This window comes from Mixophyes fleayi, chromosome 6 (genome assembly GCF_038048845.1).
Source record: "Mixophyes fleayi isolate aMixFle1 chromosome 6, aMixFle1.hap1, whole genome shotgun sequence".
Lineage (NCBI taxonomy): Eukaryota > Metazoa > Chordata > Amphibia > Anura > Limnodynastidae > Mixophyes > Mixophyes fleayi.
In genome coordinates, this window is record NC_134407.1 from 23,992,904 (window position 1) to 24,013,425 (window position 20,522).

A 20,522-nucleotide genomic window follows, 5' to 3' on the forward strand; every position below is an offset into this window, starting at 1 on the left:
TTATTTAAGTCTCCTGGACAAAACCATGTTACAATGCAAGGGGTGCAAATTAGTTTTCTGTTTTGCACATAAGTTAAATACTGACTGTTTTTTCATGTAGCACACACATATCAAGTTTAAATTTCATTGTACAAATAAGCTATCAAGTATTTGTGTGCTACATGAAAAAACAGTCAGTATTTAACTTATGTGCAAAACGGAAAACTAATTTGCACCCCTTGCATTGTAACATGGTTTTGTCCAGGAGACTTAAATAAGAAACTTCTTCATTTAATTTCCTTAATAAATCAGGTCCAAGATGTGCAGATAACCGAACTGAGGATTGCTAACCTTGTCACTTGCTTACAAGTGGCAAGGTTAGCAAAGATCTGCAAGGTAGTCTACCGGTAACAAAGTTTGCAGTAAAACACAGGGGGCCTGAGTCATTAAGGCATGTATCTGCTGATTTTGAGTGCATTGTATGCAAACTCTGTGCATTGCCAGAAACAGGAGATATGGCCGTGAACACAGCCCTGTCTGCTGCTTGTGCAGATGCAATGGACACTTACTACAGCCTACGATTTTGGGGAGTGAACGGGGTGGGGACGGTGCGTTAGGCCGTAGTCAATTTACAGTAAGGGCGTGCCAAGGTCGAGCGCAATCAGTCACATCCAAATCCAGCTCAGGGCATCTCAAAGTTACTTGTTTTTCTGCCGTATCTCTTGCACAAGCTATAGGTCGAGTCTAAGTCCTGAGTCCTAGTGATGTCAGTTTCGTATGCATTCTATAACATGTGTCTGAATCAGGAGCAACTGTAAAAATAACCGTGGAGGGGGTTGTACAGTAGACATTAAGGGCAGCCTAATAAATGTTTTTCAAAGGGAAAAAAATTGTAGCAACCGGATTAATTAACATCTGATATTATGTACTAGTGTTTTATGAAAGCGTAATATGATATGAAAATATATATTATTAAGTACTTTGAGCATTCATTCAGATGGTATGAGAAAATCTATTTGGATCCTCTATTTGTTGTTGACTGAAATATATTCCCAACTGAGGTTTTGTGTTGCCATTGAAGTAACAGTGAGAGAGCGCAGTGCACATATACAATCAGGTCTTAGGTTATATAGTTAATATTTTATACTGAGGTCAGTATCATATATACTCTTTGATAAGAGAAGTGGAAGCTGTAACAGCTATAGGATCATAATGCTCCATTTGTAATATTATTGATAGGAATCTTTATGTTAATATATGCTAAGAAGATTGGAGCAAATATAAAAATCAGCAACAACAGGGCCAGATCCTGAGGGGGTTTATAGCATTATGTATGAATATGAGTTATATTACACTATATTTTAACTACTAAGTGTAATATGTTTCAGGATCCTCTTTTATCATCTTTATTATGGGGAGTTGGTGAAAATATTCACCCAGCAACATTTTGGTGTATATTTACTAACCTGCAAGTTTGAAAAAGGGGAGATGTTGCCTATAGCAACCAATCAGATTCTAGTTATCATTTATTTAGTACATTCTACAAAATGACAGCTAGAATCTGATTGGTTGCTATAGGCAACATCTCCACTTATTAGTAAATATACCCTCTTGACTTTATTCAATTATGTTTCATACTGTGTTGAATACCGTGGAATCACTATTTAATCTATTATACAGTTTAGCTATTAATTTGAAAACATTTTTTTTTAATTTAGTAAAAGTAACATAGAGTAACAAGTTGTCTTTGAACAACGAAATATGTAGATCAAAAATGAAAAGTAACACATTGAAAAAATGTACATCACAAGTTACTTTTTACTGTCATGTCGTTAATTTAAAACAGTTTTGTGTTTAAGTCCAGAGAAAAAGATTGTACAAGAGAACCTACTGGCTTAGATTCACTGATAATTTGGTAAACCAAACAATAAGAGATTTGCATCACAAAACACTGTCCTATGTACCAGGTAACTTATTTTAAAAATTAAACAGTAATTGTACCAACGTGTACATGGAAAAGCCCTACAAACTAGTCTCTCCAATCCAAGGGGACTCAAATTGGAAAGGAAAAATGATAAAAATTCCCCATACAAAACAACACACTCGTCACTAAATGGCTATATCCAGGAGTAATCAGAACTCTCATTAGCAGCCTGTCCGTCACAAATAGTTTGACAAAGAGGCCACTTATGCTTTGCTGTTGGCTATTGAAAGTTTTGCTTACTGCTAGACGTTTAGCAATGGATTTTCATCATAAGCAGGTCGGTCACTTTGTATCACTTGAGTAAAATTGTGGTATCGTTGGCTACATACATTTCATATATTTGCATTTTCTCTTCTTTTATAAACAAACAATTACATTTCTGGCCAACTGCGTCAATATGCTGTATATAATTTAAGAAATCATGTTGCAATCTATTTGTTTTAAATTGGATCATTATTAATCAAAATATAAAGCTAGCAACGAGAAATAGTTTCACACACATTATAATTTTGAATTGACAGAGTAGACATTATCAGTGCATGTGGGATGTAGGAAAATTGTTAGACTTTAAACATACAAGCACTTCTATCGATTATAATCTGATCCTTATGAATGAAACTTTTCCACCTAATATGATTTGGATTATCAATCAATTTGGCCATGTACCTCTGATCATAATGTATAGATAATCACCAACATACTGTGTATTATAGTAATCGGCCTTTTTAAATCAGTGTAACTATTGTTGGGATTACTGTCTTCGGGAAAGTGACTATCACCAAGATCTAGATGCCCAGAGTGGTGCAGTTATGGGCTGTTAGGGCCGAGGGTGGTTGAGGGTTAAGATTGTTGATGATCCAATGGAATTTCAATTAAAATATCAAGAAAATATAAAAATTTGAAGGTTGTTATATGATGCAATTGAACTAAACATATGGGAGACATAGGTGAAGATGAGTGTAGGTGAATTGGATATAATCTTGATAGAAGACAATATGAAAGATATGTAATCAGACGGTGAACAATATATGTGTAAATGAGAGGGGGAAAAGTTAAATGTTGCTGTGATATTAGAATGTGTGACTAGGTAAATTTGTTGGGGTGGTTACATACACTAAAGGGATGCTGTAAACAGAACAAGAGTAGAAAATATCTATGAGGAAGGAGATGGTTCATAAGATGAATGTGCTATGCTAATGTCCCAAACATAAACTCATAGAACAGACAGTAGAGGCCTCGTCTATAGCAGCCGCCTTTCTCGTAGAGTGACTCTTGCTAACAGGTACTCAGATGCCCCCAGTTTTTAACTCTAAGTAGTAAGAGCTTATGTTTGGTGACCGTAGCGCAGGTTGTAGGAGGATACCTGGAGACAGGACTGAGTCAGGGATAGTCCAAGGATAAGCTGAGGTCCAATGCAACTAGCATACAAGCAGAATCCAGTAATCAGGCAGAGGTCAGGACAGCTAGCGAACAAGCAGACTCCAGTAATCAGGCGGAGGTCAGGGCAACTAGCGAACAAGCAATCAGGAAGAGGTCACAACAGAAGGCAGTCAAAAGTAATTGAGAGTCTTAGGGACAAGCTGTAGCAGGTCAGCAAACAGGGGCACTGAAGCTATGACCGTCAGGGAGGCTAAGCCCTCCCTGCCTTAAATAGTGATACTGCTCAACACGCTTGCAGGATCTCAATTGCACTAATCAGCCTCAGGGGCTGAGAGTAAGCATCCCGACTGTTGCCCAGGCAACCAGAACACTCAGAACGGAAGTGATGTCCCGGCTGCCTAGGAACAGCCAGGACACAACAGGACAGAGGCGGTCCGTCATGATCAGCGTGGCGGCCCGTGACACAATGAAGCCGGTTTTGAAGTAGAGTAAGGGTAATTACAAAATCTAAATGAACCAATAGAAGTAAGTACATCTGTGAAGGAATACCTTGAGATGATTTATTTTATGAAGCATGTATAGTATAGATAGTTTGTTAGTATAGCAAAGGTTAGTATTGTTATAACATGGGTTAAGCTAGTTACTAGTTATCATAGCCCATTAGTGTTTAATTAGGCCAGATATAGGGTAGTTAAGTTAGATTAGAGTATAGTTTTTATAAGGGTTAGGGGCATTAAATAGACTGGCAATCAGCTGGTTAATGTTCCACTAGGCCAGTGTTCCTACCCATTGAGGAGATATAGTTAAGTAGATGCTTGTCCATTATTTCAGTTAGTAAAGAAAAGTCTGGGATATTATGCTGTGTAATTCTCATCTATTGACTTCATAATAAAATTGTATTGTACCATATTCTTGTTGTCAGTCGAGATATCAAAGTACCCATGTACTCACAAAATCAAACAATAAGAAAATAATAGCAGATAGAATTAAATGATGATGAGACAATAATGAATTAGTAATCCATAAATAATTGTACATACATTGCTCTATACATCTAAGGGGTTAGGATTAACCATGCTGGTGACAAGATTCAACTGCTTTGGTGGAGCTTAAAACAAGTGACATAATGTCACCCATCTAGTGTTTAATGCCCCTGCTGTGCCCCTGCATACTCTGTGCCAATAAACAGTTTTATCCCTGCAATAAGCAGCGATTAAAAAAAAAAACATACTTATTACTGACATGTGGTCACAGGATCAACAGGATCCCCATTAGTAACCATTAGCAATAGTAAGATTGCAATTCTATGATCCAATTATTAAAATAGTCTAAAAGCACGAATGTGCTGTCACCCATAGCAACCATTTAGATGTGTGCTTCCATGAGTGTACCTTACACTATACTGCCATCATTGTTCATATTGGTTGGTCTAAATTACAAGTACTAAGCAAATACATTGTATGGGGATACTATTTGTTGTAAAGCAAATTGATCATTTGTAATATGTTCATTGGGCAGTGTAGCACTTCCAAGCTTTACATACATTTCCTATCTGCAGATCACAAGTATTCTAATCCATTAAATTTTAACCAGATCAATATGGCTGTCAAGATGTAAACGGTACGGTTACCAGAGGGTTGTTTTTACTTTGGCTGTTTCTTCTGAAATTTACAGATCAAAATGAATATTAATCATTGTTCGTTTAAAAAACATATAAGCCTAAACATATTTATTGTCATTTTGTTAATGTTCACTGCCAATGTATTAATTTTTCCAAAACGACCCAAAAATTAATGTGGATACATGAATTAAAACAAATAGTTTTGCCATTGCTGAGTAAATTCTGTGTAATAATTATGTTTATAGAGAATGGAAAAATATTGGTTTCCTAGCCTTTGACACCATAATGGTCTAATTACTGATAGAACATTGAGTTCCTTAAAGTGTACCCATTGCCTTCACTCAGTGGAAGCAGCCTTTTTGTGCAATGATACATAAGCATGCAGCCTATCAATACATTGAAAACCAGTGTCTTCTCCAAGACAGGAAGTGACACATGGTTCCATAATTTCATTGGTTCCTAGAACATCTCATAAATATTGGTTAAGCCTGCAAAATAGCTCCCTCCACTGTGTACAAGCATTTCTTACCAGTCAACATGTTGTATAGGCCTACCCTTTCAGAATTTAAGCTTTATAATTTGTGGAAGATTGTAAAATTAAATTAGCATATATAGTATATATGAGTATGCCACTATTCATAATCAACCCATGTCTGTGGCTTCAGAGACAAATAATAATAATTCAATAATCTTGTAATATGAGCCAATTGGTAGGAACCTTCTACTGTCCAACCAAATAATGTAGGATTAATGATTCTCTTAGAATAGTGTTGATTGCAATTGTTGTTAGTGCAATTATGGGCCAATACTGTAATTTCCTTTTTGACATGTCCATTCAGAAATCTCTTATTGATGGTTTTAACTGAGAAAAGTCATTCAAAGAGTCTAACGAGTACTTGTTATTCACATAATTTAACAAAACAATTTTGTAAGGAATTCAGAAACTTTGTTTAATTGTGTCATTCTCAAATCGCTTCGATGGTTGTGAAGTCCTGTTATAAAAAGAAATTCATAAAGTACCAAAATGTTTCACTCACGCTGTTTCACACAATTCAGAAACTAACTTTGTAAATTACTGTATCTATGTAAGGGCCTGATAGAGACATTTTCCATTTTTTTCTAAGTAAGATACTGTGTCTTTTTAATTTAAGAAATAAGAGATATCTTACTGTAAATCCAAAACCTGTATCATAAACTTGCATGACATTATAGTACCATTATCAACATCATCATCATCTAATTATATAGCGCACTAATTCCGCAGCGCTGTACAGAGAACTCACTCACATCAGTCCCTGACTCATTGGAGCTTACAGTCTAAATTCCCTAACATACACACACACACACACAGACAGACACACAGACTAGGGTAAATTTTAATAGCACCCAATTAACCTACTAGTATGTTTTTGGAATGTGGGAGGAAACCGGAGCACCCGGAGGAAACCCACAGAAACACAGGGAGAACATACAAATTCCACACAGATAAGGCCATGGTCGGGAATTGAACTCATGACCCCAGCGCTGAGAGGCAGAAGTGCTAACCACTGAGCCACCGTGCTGCCCATTAGCATCTTTTGCTCACTTGCATAAATTTCCCACTGATACAGTAGTACACAATCCAAAGCAAATTATGATGACACATTAAAAACACTAATTCTGATATGAAATATTAGTTGAGGAAGATTTATGTTATTTCCTGTACCACTTACATTATATATGTAAGATTGATGGTGATCTTAGATGGGAGCTGCTTTCACATATTACTTGGATAAGGTACTGTGAGTCTAAGCAGCATTGTTTCTCCTGGAGCACAATATGACATATTTTAAGATGCTGTGATTTATTGTGTTGGTACGGCAGCCATCTAGGTGTAATAATGCTTTCTACACTCACCTTGGCACACCAATCACCAGCAGAACTAATTGTTTCTTGTAAGTTGCACTTTATCCAGGCATTTTTCCAGACTAATGTATTTAATTTGCTTCTTTGTGATCAAGCAGCAAAAGAAGTTTATAAAACAATCACAAATTGACAGAGTGCACAAATCAAATGTAGTCTAAGTAGATTAAAAAATACCAATGCCCAAGACTGTACTAGAAAATGTTCCTAAATGTGTTTAAATGCAAAACAACTTCTTTGCTTTCACTAATTGTACATTTAAAAAAAACATATTATACAGGTGGGACAGAGTCTATTGAAGTGAATGGTGCCCAATGGGTAAGGATTAAGTGGCAGTAAGGGCACGGCTACCAGGGTAGATGCCAACAATTGGTCTTCTTCTCCATACGGTGACTGATCACCAGGAACATAATGAGACAGGGCAAGGGATTTAAAGGCCCAGAATGCTGTGTGAGTGAGGACCCCTTCAAAATATTTGTATAGGGCCCTCACAGGTATAGTTATGCTCCTGCCTAGAAGATACAATATCTTGTAAAAGATCTGTAATGAGTTTAGCTATGAATAGCTCAGGATTTAGCACCATGGGTCGTTATTCACTACATCAAATTTTGCCTAATCAGTATAAATTGCGCTTTGTACCAAGTTTATCTTGATCATTAAGAAATACGTTTTTTTTATTGATTTGACAATAAAAGTACTTTTTAATTACTCACCTGTCTTAGAGCTGTTTCTCTATGTGCAGGTTTATTTCTTATCCAAGGAATTGGACTTTCAGCCCAACAACCTCTAAGTCAGTTGTCAAGTGCCTGGTGTTCTGCATTCACAGGATCTTCAATCACAGATAAGAGTTTATTGTGCATACTTGTCCTTGTTCTCTATATTGTGTTCTATAGTGCATAAATTTTTCTTACCTTTATCAAGTTCCACCTTGTCCTATCTAGTGCAGCTTAAAGATTTTCACCTGTTTTTAAAATGCATATTCTTCTTTGATAGTAATATTTTTATTAATATGTCTTGCTCCCTAAGACTTGCCACCCGTTAGCATTGTGTTTGTCTAAAAAGGCAAGTGCATGCCACATGTGAAAATGCATATAAGTGCTAGACCAGTATATCTGCGGCTGATATGCACTGGAAGCATAGGCATGTGTATATTAATATGTCAATGACACCGGTGTCACAGAGCTTTTCACATTCATTTCTACAGTTGACTAATTTCAATGGGTTATCCATCATGTGCACTACATGTAGAAACCCCATTGAAATGAAGGCACTGTTAAAAAGAATGGCAAATACAGTAGGTAAATGAAATCCGGCAATGTGCCCCAGAGCCCAAAGTCATTGACCAGCCTCATTGCTAGACGGCCTGGTCTTGGTTCCCAGAAAACAAAGGAGATAATGAAAATAGAGTTCCCCTGCTAAAGTGGAAGTCAGTCTCAGGCTCGACTAAGTGGAAAGGGATTCCATTATACTAAAATAGTAACAACATGTGCAACAATACAACACAGACAGAAAGTGTTAAATAAAACTTTATTGAAACAAAAATTCAAACTCTCGACCAATTTATTAATCAATAAAGTATTCTTCTTGTATTCTACGGTGATCATCTTTTTAAAATCCAATGGGAAATCTTGGAATCCAGGAAGAATTTGTAATCCAATGGGAAATCCTCCAGGAATCCACAGAAAAAAACTGTAATTCAATGGGAATCCTTCTTGTAATCCATGGCAAATGTAATTCAAGTGTAATCCAAGGGATCTTTTTTTGAAATCCAATCTCAATTATTTTTGAAATTGTAATGTAATCCCAGGGAATTCGTCTTGTAATCCACAGCAATCGCCCTTAATTTAGATCCAACAGATCTTCTGTTTGTAAGACACTGGAAATGTTCCGTATTTGTAATCCACAACAATTCTTGTTTTTCTTTAATCCTAGCAAGATTTTCTGTTTTAAATCCATGGGAATTATTCTTCTTGTAGTCCACTGGAAAACCTTCTTTTTGTAATCAATGGGAAATCCAAAAATCCACAAAAGGTTATATAAACTGTTCTGCTCAGAGTTCCGCCATAGAATGACTGGAAAGTGAATTTTCTGGGAATGGGTATGTAGACAATGCACTCAAAGAGATATGAATGCTTTGAATGCACTAAAATGCAACAACAGCATCCAAAAAACTGTGCAGCATTGCACAAGCTCACAGAGAATGGGATTCATTTGTATATGCTTTTGCATGTTTTGCCCTTTTGTTAAAAAAAGCAATTTATGTGCAGCGATTAAATGTCTTATCGTTAATAGGAAGTTGTCAGTGCCTCTGCAGGACTATGTGTTAACTGTTATATAGTGAACATTATTGTAAAATGCAAAAAAAACTGTCAATGGTCTCAACTACCTGCTCAGCTCTATTGTAAATAATAAGGAAGGAATGAGGATGTGGATGTCCAGACAAGGGTAATTTCAAGATAAATTGATCAGCTGAAAGGCAGCAGAAAATGTAAAATCAACAATTCCCAAATGATCGAATTATTAGTTTGGGTGATACCTTTATGAATTAATAAAAAATGTGTAGAGTTTCTTCTTTTATATTGTGATTTATTGTTCTGCAAGTATTCAACAAACAGAACAAAAGGGATAAAAACCAACAACATTTCAATATCATCCTTGCTCTAAAGCTTCCAGCAGTTCCACTCGTTTATTGCACATGTTCCTCACTAAAGAGTGGAAAAAGAAGGAAAAAAGAGAGATCTGTATAAAGGTATCAGAGAAATATCAGACAAAGATAGAGAAAGTGAGGGAAAGGTCTAAGAGAGCAGAGATTGGACTGGATGGGGTCTGGTGATGGGGACAGTGGGGATGATTGTTTTTGAGCACAACATATTCATTTTTTTACTGTTCCAGGACCAAGGATTCTAGAGTAGTATATTACATTTAAATAATATATTTAACTACATGCAGTAAATGCAACAGTAACAATTTCTTATAAAATGTTCAAAAAACTCACTTTGTGCCGCAAAAATGTATTTGAAAACTGTATGTCTTCTGTGCCACCATGAATGAAACTTGTAATCGGATTATTGAGGGGTTTTTTTTTTACTACCAGAGCATCTGTGTGTCAATAGGCCAATTTTATCCAATTGCTTTGAAGTGAACTTAATGCTAGGTCATTCTAACACTTTTTTAGATCTCAGGCAGATATCTGCTATGACCATTGTTTGTCTTTCGACGTGGTGTCTTTGTTGGTGAGTTGTGAGGCAGCATTTGACCTACATGTAACTCTGTGCATCTAGTGTTGATGTTCCAAATTTGCGTTCAAAGTGGCCAATGAGACAATGGGCTGTTTATTCACAAAGTGGAATGCTCTGGTAAGGTTCCTAGCTAGAGGAGATGATTGGGTGGAAATAAGACATTAAGACGATTAGGTAGGGCTGAGGGGAGTTGAGTAGCTAGGGAAGGATGTTTGTGCAGAAGAAGAAGGAATGGTATCTTCTCAGATAATATTTGTGCAGATAATATTTGCACAGATAATATTTGTGCAATGTTTATAAGATAATATTTGTGCAATGTTTATCAATGTTTTCTACAGGCCATGAAGAGACCTGTTGTTTGATTAAGCATCATTACTTGGTAGAATCAGGCTGCACCTGGTACACCTACTCCTGTGTTATGTTTTGCCTTAGTCATTAAAGTCCTCTTCAGCCTAGAGGCTTTACTTTAGTCTTGGGACATATGCTGGTAGATTTTGGAGTGTCTGTGGAAGAACATTCATATTTAGGATTTTACATAATCAAAATCAAAAGAAAGCCGATGTGTACTATTTCTGCATCTAAATTTCCTGCAAGGAGGCAGCATTGTTTAGTTCAAGAGTTTGAGGGAATTAGAACACCTGAATACCTGAATGCTCAGGTGTAGAAAGGTCAATTTAAATGGGAAATTGGAAGCATAGGCTGTTGCCCCAGATACTCTAATATTATTATTTTCCCTCTACTAGCTAGTGATTTGTGCAGTATATAAAGCCACTCTTGTGAAGAAACAGCCTCTCTAGGTGTGGAACTGAGACCAGGATTAAGTCCTACAAAAGAACTCCATGCAGATTGCTTAAATCAGTGGATAATGTTTTGGGAACAAAGCCAGAAACATTATGAAGGAGGCAGATCAAAAAACCCTACTTTGTGAGTATGAATTAATTCAAGAAAAAATAAGTTATAAAAGGAGAGTAGTTTAAAAAGCAGCAATTCAGATGATGCATTCTCTCTTTTTCTCCCTGATGACAGAGTGCAATACTTTTGCAAATAAAATGAACAAAACTAATTTAAAGGTGAAACCTTTAGTGGCTAACTATATAAAAAATAATTGCATTTTCAATGCTCTTAGGCCCCTTAATGTGGCAGATTACAAATGAGGCTTAGATTACACGTTATACAGTGCCTTCAGTATTCAGCCTCAAACACATCTTTCATATTATTTTGCCAAAGATTCTGAATTGTTTTTTATACTGATCCACAAAGTATTGAGTGTCATATAAAATCAATAGTCTAAAGCCATTCTACAAATTACTAATAATGAAAACATAAATGATTAAATTGAAAAGTATTCACACTCATCATAATTGCCAGCTCAATTTTGCATAGGTGGAATACATTAACTCAAAAGTTACACAATGTAACTATTGTATCTACCTGTGTAAGAAATTAGGCTGGGTGCAAACTTCAAGAAAATTCTAATGATGTAATAGTTTTAGCAATTTTTTCCATCCACTGAAAAAAAAACCCAGTCGCAATCAGAATTTCAATTCCTGTGTATACACTATTGAAGTTTTATTGTTAGATGCTATGGAATTTAGCAGTTGATTATAGCTTTTTTTGCAGTTTTTGACGTTATAGCTCTTTTGCTTTTATTTAATAGCTCTAATGCAGTGTATATTGTTTGTGGTGGTGGTACCGTTATTTGCTACTGTTAGTGGTTTATAGCCCTGGGGGTTGTTGGGGGCAGATTGTTTATGGCTCTGTGTTTATAGCTCAATGATTATAGCTCATGGCTTGGTAGCAGTGGGTGGTAGAAGTAATAGGGTTCCTTTAGGTGGGATTAAAGTGTTTGTTTATAACTCTTGAGCAATGTCTGCCCAGATGGGGATGTCTGTTTGAGTTTGGAGATGGGGAAGATGGTTTTCTTAAATGGCTATGGGTAATATTATATTGAAGTTTTACACCATTTACCATCAGAGCTGAGCACTTCATCTGTCATAACCATTAGCTGAAAAGACCATGACTCTGCACACTCCATAGAGATCTATGGACACTGTTGGTCGTGAGGACATACACACTGCAGGATTGGAACAACATCCTTCCATCATTGAACAAGATTTTTAGTTCCGTTTAAAAATCTCATTCAACGATACAATGTGCTTTGGAATGATAATCATTCACTGTTACAGCCTACACACTAATGTGATATCAGGCCAACCGGTCTTTTATTTCTGATTGGCCTGATAATCGGCTGAAAACCCTAATGTGTATATCAAGCCTTAGTGTGTCACATGTTGCAAATTTTTATGCAAATATGAATCCCCCTTTCTCTGTGAGGCCCTACAGAAAAAAAAATCAAAATGAAGATAAAAGTGCAATTCAAGCAAGTCAGATATGTGATTATAGAAAGTGAAAAATCTGGGGAAGGGTACAAGACATTGACCATCTCTCTGAGCTCAGTTGCACCTGAGCAAAACCATGTTGCATTGGAGAGGGAGGTAAATTTAAAATGTGGGGACAGATTTAAAGTTTGGATAGGGCATGTCCTAGATCAACTTTAATTTTCAGTGTAAAACTAAATCTAGCAGTTATTTGTGTGCTAGATGAAAATACAGCCAGTATTAAACTTATGTGCAAAATAATAAACTAATTTGCACCCCTTGCATTGTACCATGGTTTGTCCCAGAGAACATTTACTCCTTTTTTTGCCTTACTTACTGCCTAAATGACTCAGGCCCTATATCTTCATCTATTGAAGACATTCCTCTGGGTGATCCGGTTCCCTTCCACAGTCAAAAAACATACTGTTTGGTTAATTGGCTTCTAACAAATTAAAGCTAGTGTATATTAGAGATGTTCACTGACCCCCGTGTTTTGGTTTTGGATCTGGATTAAGTTCGTGTTTTGGTTTTGGTTTTTGGCAAAACCACCTTCGCATGTTTTGGTTTTGTTCTTGGATCCCTATTTTTTTTCTAAAATCCCTATTTTTTTTTGCTAAAATCACATAATTTGGCTCTTTTTGTTCCTACATTATTATTAACCTCAATAGCATTAATTTCCAGTCATTTCCAGTCAATTTTTGCTAAGTGGCAAGAACACTGCTACCCGGTTTCTCTGTGAGCAATGGCACTGAGCAATGTCACTGGAGAACGGAGAGTGACAAGAACACTGCTACCCCTGTTTCTGTGTGAGCAATGGCACTGAGCAATGTCACTGGAGACTGGAGAGTGACAAGAACACTGCTACCCCTGTTTCTTTATGAGCAATGGCACTGAGCAATGTCACTGGAGACTGGAGAGTGACTAGAACACTGCTACCCCTGTTTCTGTGTGAGCAATGGCACTGGAGACTGGAGAGTAACTAGAACACTGCTACCCCTGTTTCTGTGTGAGCAATGGCGCTGGATCTCCTGGGGAGGGCGGTACTTATGGATTCCAAAACCTGTGAGATCCATCAATGCAACAATGACGTTTTGCCTCGATTCAGAGCTGAGGACGCACAAAAGTACCTAGCCAGCTGGTGAGCCTACTCGGATCCCCGAAGTTTGGGTGGGTTCGGTTTTCAGAAAACCGAGCCCGAGCATCTCTAGTGTATATATTTTTGTTTGGTAGCGAATTTAGACTGTAAAATCCACTGATGTGAATGATTAAGCAGCATCTGTAAAGTACTGCATAACAGTTTGGTGCTATACAGGGCCTTATTAAGGGTTCTGGCCGTCCTAGGCTAATACACTCGTAGCGCCCCCCCTCCTCAAATCATTAAAGAAAAATTAAGGATTATTATCCAGCAAACAAATTTAGACAGATTCTCTTACCTGTTCTTTCTAGCTTGTTCTTGCAGCTTGTTATTGTTTAGCTGTCTTTTGGAAAGTAGGGGCTCTGTTTTGAAAATGTGCAAACATTACAAACCCTCAATGATTAGGCACTTTAGAAAGCATCCTCATGAATGCCAAACAATACAGAGATCATGCCCTCTCCCCCAACAGCCATTTACTTACACCCCAGTGGCCAATTCATGATGCCCCTGGCAATTTCATCACCCGCTTCCCAAGTTAATTCATCACCTACCGCACAGTCAATTAATCATCCACCTTAGCTCCCCCAACATATCTTCCACTTGCCAATTAATAACATTAGTGAAAAGGATGTATGTATAAATGTCTCTTAACACCCAGTGGCCAATTAATGACCCTCTTCCCCCAGCCATCTAATCACTGTGCCCCTTATCACACTCTGTCCCCGTCCATCACACTCTGCCCCTCAATACACTGTCCCACTTGCAGCACACTGTACCCCTCCATCACACTCTGCCCCTCAGCACAATGCCCCTCTTGCAGCACACTCAGTCCCCCTTAATCATACTTTCCCCCTTACAGTCCACTCTGCTGTCACCCTTCAGCACACACTGACCCCCATTGCAGCACACTCAGCCCCTCAGCACACTGACCCCCATTGCAGCACACTCTGACCCCCAGTGCTGCACACACTGACCCAAAGATTACTTTCAAATTTGTTCAGGCTATTGTTTACCATTTCAGCTCAGCTCTCAGGTCAGACTGCCAGAGAGTGCTTAACACTGGAGGCTAGTGCTTCCAGACGTTTAATGTAGGAATCAATATCAACCTCAACATTTGAGTCTTTCCCCTAGAATGCATCTATCTGGCTACCATCTCTGATGTAGAGTGCCAGGAAGTATAGGTAATTTGGAACAAACTGGCACTTTGTATTTAGTAGGTCATTTGTCTCAATGTTAAACCATTCCTGTATCTTTCCATTTAGATATATTCAATATGTCCAATAATGTGTGTGTATAATAAATATTTTATTACAAAACCTGAAACATTAATTCTGACATGGCATTTAAACACAATAAAGTCCATGAATTGAAAAAACTGATCTGTCTTAAAATATTTATTGATAAAAAAAAAAGTTAAAATATTTGTTTATACAAATATGATGAGAAAAATCCCATGCATACTGTTGGCGTACAATAAAAATAACATAAATTTTGATGGCTTTACAAAATAACTGTGTTACAGTTACTTACATCAAGTGTGTCCGTCAGAGCAAGTAAAATTTGTGTCTACATTTTTGTGCTGACAACGTAACTGAAGATTTTAACACTTTCACAAATAGTTTTACCATCATTATTTTACCACTCAAACAATGGCATGTGAACATTGATAAAATATTGGTCTTTTCAGAAACACATTTTTAGCGGGTGCAGTGAAAATGTGCTCTTACCAAGAGGTGTTTGTCACGTTAACATTTTAGGATATGTTTGTATTGTCACTTTATTGAGAATTTGTACATTGTGCATTTCACTGATAATTTGTATAATCAATGCAACTAAATATATTACTTACATTATAATGATAAATAGAGACACATTAAACTGAACATTGTAAAAAAGTAGCTTCAATATGAAACATATTTCTTTGAGAACTTCTTTTTTTCTCCTAAGATGTCCTTTGTATAGTAGGCAGGTCAAGTCACAGGAGTGTAGTATTATTTCTGGATTTCTCTGTCTGACAAACTATAAAGGATATATTTCCATTTTCTTCCAGCAGCTACAACATACAAGAAATGTTTAATGTACGTGTAGGCAGTATTTCCTTTTATCTCATTTTCCGCAGCCTCATTCTGTTTTCTTTGTCCCTTTTTTTAAGTGAATTAATAAATTGGTTGAAAAAATGTTCCTGATCTTTCTTTTTCTGAACAACACGGAAACGCTGGTCTCTCCCGTACTTCTCTGCAAATTCCTTAAAGGAGGTTCTAAAAAGAGAAATAAAAAAGAAATACATACATCACTAACAGATTAGAACGTTCACTGATAAAAAGTAGCACTGACGCGTTTTGCTTTTTTTTTAATGTAAAGATTAAAATATTCTGAAAGAAAATTTCCAATCGGGTTCATTAATTTGATGAAGTGCATCATAATGTCTCTATGTCTTTGTCTTGCAAAGTCTTGCTGAAGGAGTGGCTCCCTCTCATTTTAATATTACATGCCCCTATTGAGTTGAGTGAATGGCCATCTTTTAAAAGAACACTTCTCTAGTAAAAAAAAGAGAGCACCGGAGTGAGGGAAAATGAACTGACACCAGATCAAGGGATTGTTGTCCAATATGTTGGGTACACAAAATTAAATAAATAATTGCAACCTCATTTACAAACATTACATCTCGGTGCACTATTTGTACGGAACCACATCAACAAGTTAACTTGTATATGCTTTGTGGAAGGTAGACCATTGAAGCCAGTGCCTGATTGATGTTATGATTTACTGCAAAATCTGCACCTAAATCATGTGTTAATTAATACTTTGCTGTAAACTTGTGTGTAGTCAATTTTCCAGTGTTTGCTGCTTTAATTTATTTGCTCTACTCTTGCACCATAATTAATATCAGTTAATGTATCATTAACTGATATTCTCTTTCTTCCTCTGATCATCTTCCTCCAACCCCACTTCCTGCTTTGTTTCTCTTGTTTGTCTGCCCCTCCCTTCTAGATTGCTAGCTCTCACGACCAGGGCCCTCTTATCCTCATGTCCACCTTTTGTTGTTCCTTTCCCCTCGGCTACCCTACTCGATTTCCTCATCTCTAGGCCCCTACCCTTGATCTCATCTTCACCCTTATCTTCTCACCTCACTAGCTTTAATCCTGCTAGCTGCGTCCCCCTCTAGGGCACAGGTAAAGCTTATTTTATTCCTCTCTCCCCTCTCTTGCTTGCTTTAGTTCTCTCCCCCTTCCACTCTCTAGCTTCTTAGTATCCTGCCCTCTACTTTGGCTTCATTAGTACTAGTGAATTGATTACTTACTGCACTTTATTTCTGCAGCCCTGTATGCCTTGTCCTGTTTTGTTCTATGCTCTACTGGGTTGATAGTTTGTTATTGTCATGCCCTGTAGGCTGTGTCCTGTTTTTGTTTTGTTTTGCTTTCCCCATGCTCTATTAACGGCGGTGCGGACACCTTGTGGCACCTCATAAATAAACGATAATTATAATACTATCATCCTCTAAATGTTTCACTCCAGGACACAATGGATTTAATCATTTATATCTGTAAACTTAAATTATACGCAAAATATAAGAATAACAACAAGCAGCTAACAACGTTTTCAATTACAGTACAATGGGCTCTAACAACAATGACACACTCTTAGAATATGTCTTATAATACCTTGGAGACAACTTTGATTCTTCTAAAAGCTTTTTAAATTCTTCTTTGGCAAGCATTAATTTACATCGCTTTTCTTTATATTCTTCCTTAATCCGAGTCTTCGCAAACTGTTCAAACACCTATAAAAGAAAAAAAATGATACATGTTGACTGGCTCTCATTTTGCACCCTATTTGTCTATGAAAATAATTATCAGCAACCCTAAATAAAGATTAGAACTGCCACATCATCTGCTTGATGTGAGTGGTTGAATAATTCCCAGTAACTCATTGTACTTATTGCCTATTTCCCAGACCTTACCCACCAGGGCATTGGCAGGACCTTACAAAGTCCAAGTGAGAAGAGCCAACTGGTAATATATTATGTGATGTTACCTCTATTTACAAAATTGCCCCTTTAGATCTAAGCTTAGGGAAAAATCCTCCCATGTATGTGGAAATTTCCTTTAATAATAAAGCTTCAGACATAATGTTAGCCATTAATTATAATTGTTGGCTGGGCAAGCCATTCTCTCGTTATATCTCATAGGGGATAAATGTGGATTCATTTGTATTTGAAATGCAAAGAATTGACGAAGAACATACTTCTAAACTTTCAAAGAAACTAACAATTCAATACATCAATATAGATCTAAAAATATAAACAGTCATTCTGTTGACCCATCTGTGGTAAATTTAATCAAACAGATCAATTGTCCAATAATGCAATAATCATGTGGAATTATTGCAGTTTAATCAGATTAATCAGACTGATTAATTAGAAAAATTTGGTTATTCGAGTTCATTGAAAAGTATCCTAATTCAGCTATCTACTTTTCATAACATAATATTTATTAGAGCTGGTCAAAGGATCAGAGATGGCAGTTAGGTCTTATTTAAATTTATCCTGATATTGAAGGGAGCTTTTGCCACTGCAGTCATACAGTTTAAATGGTTATTGCAATGCAAAGTCACAATACTAAAACTATGTAGGGCAAGGTTTCATGGTCTTTCAAGATCACAACTTCATATAGTGTTGCAGTAAAACGTACCCAACTGTGATGTCAACAAACAGTTTGTGCGTTTGTGCCCATGTGTTTTGCTGTAAATGACTAATATATATATATATATATATATATATATATATATATATATATATATATATATATATATATATATATGTCATGTGAAACAAATCTCTTTTGTTGGACATAGAGAGAGGCTCCTGTTTTTGCCACAATACATGTAGAGGTGATATCGCAGGCTGAGTGCCACACACAGCTAGACATGATGGTCCTGTTTCATGTGTGAACACAAAAAGAACGCAACTTGAAAAAAAACAAAACTGACGTAACTTGCACGTGAATCTCATGAAACTTTTCCATTTGAAAATGGATCTGTGCTCTGGCTATATGGTACTTGCTGTACTGCAGGATATACACATACATATGTACAATATCAAGTCCCATCAGAACACATAAAAAAAATCTAAAATTAATTTACAACTATTAATACTATAATCAATAATAAAATTATTTTTTTTTTTTTTTCATGAAATACATAAATCAAGGTGTTCTCAATGCCTGATGTATAATAAATTCATTTTTATAGTTTGCCTAACTTGCAAACACCTGTTCTGGCATGAATAAGTGTAGTCATCACTATCAGTCTGCTCTTATACTTGTGCTGTATCTGGTGCAAATGTTACAGCTAAGAAAAAGGTACCTAAGAGATGGCTAGAGCTTGAATCAGACAAATGTGCATGTGCTCAACCTATGCCCTGTACGTTGCCTATGTGCATCCGCCCCTTCACATCTGCATTCCACCGTTCATGCTGTAGGTGTTATTTATGATTGGACATGAATTGGATTCAATTGCGTTCACTGGCAATTTCACGCAAGACATGGCGCACGCAACAAGACATATGTCCAAAGATGACTCAGGTCCCATGTACCTATGTTACTTCTGTTTATGCCCATAAAACATACCACTAACTCAGTGAACCATTATTAAGTTAACACATTGGAAGCAAACATTTAAACACCAAATTGCCTTCTATTCATTTATATAATATATAATTACTTTTGGATTTTGGTGGGTCTCTGTAATAATAAAATATTTGTTGTTGTTTTTTTAGTTAATTTAATTTCGTTATTTTAATTTTTTAAATAATAAAGTGTTGTTTCATATGTACGCGTAGCTAATACTGAATAATGTTCCAGTCATTTGTTCAAACCATGCAAAACAACATTCATATGAATTCCAAACAAACACTTCAAAGGTTCATTCATCCATCTCCTTCTCGCTCTCTTTATGTAAATGTATAATGAGTGAAATTCACAAAAGGATCATTAAGTCATTACATGTATTTTAACGCATGAGTTAACGATTTTTTCCTTTTACAAAATATTCACCAACAATTAACAAATGTATTCCAGGTATGGAAGCTAGTTTAGCGATGTATTAATTCACTTAAATACTCACTGATGATGATAAAAATAGTAAAAATTGACATTTCAGTGGTAATATCATGTTACACTTTAAAATTCTTCAGGAAGAGACTTTTGTGAATTCCTCTTGATTCCGTTTTAAATATGATAACAATGAACACACCTGTTTTCTTTCATCTGAGTTTAATAATAGATATCGAGGATCGAACACAATTTTATGTAGCTCTTTTTCCCATGTGGAGAACGCTGATACCTGCAGAACAATCACAATAGTTAGTATCACTTTAAACATTCTGTCCACTTGATAAACATGAGAAGAATCATATCCCCTTGAAATATTGTGTGATGTGTAATGACATCTTAATAAACTTGAAAACATTTTCAAAAAGCATCTAAATAAAATTTCCTTGCTGAGAACAGAAAGTGTCTACTATTGTTAGAAAAATATGTTAATATTTAAGAACAATACATTAATCTGCATATGGAAACCAATCTCAATATATTGACCTAAAAGCCAAGATTGCTTGTGATACATTTTACTTAACATACACTTTATGGACAAACGTATTTGGCCACACCTGTTAATTATTGAATTGAGGTGTTTCAATCAGACCCATTGCCATGAGGTGTATAAAATCAATCACTTAGCCATGCAGTCTCCATTTGCAAACATTTGTGATACAAAATGGGTCATTCTGAAGAGCTCAGTGACTTCAGGCGTGGTACTGTGATAGAATGCCACCTTTGCAATAAGATGGTTCGTGAAATTTCATCCCTGCTGGATATTCCACTGTCAACTATAAGTGATATTATTA

General features: G+C 36.4%; 1 protein-coding gene across 2 annotated transcripts in view; it reads right to left on the bottom strand.

The window, feature by feature from the left end:
* Positions 1 to 14,994: 14,994 nt before the first annotated feature.
* The window catches only part of TCERG1L (transcription elongation regulator 1 like), a 171,527-nt gene continuing 165,999 nt past the window's right edge, over positions 14,995 to 20,522 (bottom strand). For both annotated transcript variants that reach the window (XM_075216030.1, XM_075216029.1), the window contains exons 12-14: positions 19,871 to 19,960; positions 17,281 to 17,399; positions 14,995 to 15,876 (exon numbers count right to left, since the gene is read on the bottom strand). In XM_075216030.1, coding sequence (XP_075072131.1) covers positions 15,720 to 15,876; positions 17,281 to 17,399; positions 19,871 to 19,960 — 366 coding nt within the window. In that variant the 3' untranslated portion in view covers positions 14,995 to 15,719. The remainder of the gene's footprint in view (positions 15,877 to 17,280; positions 17,400 to 19,870; positions 19,961 to 20,522) is intronic.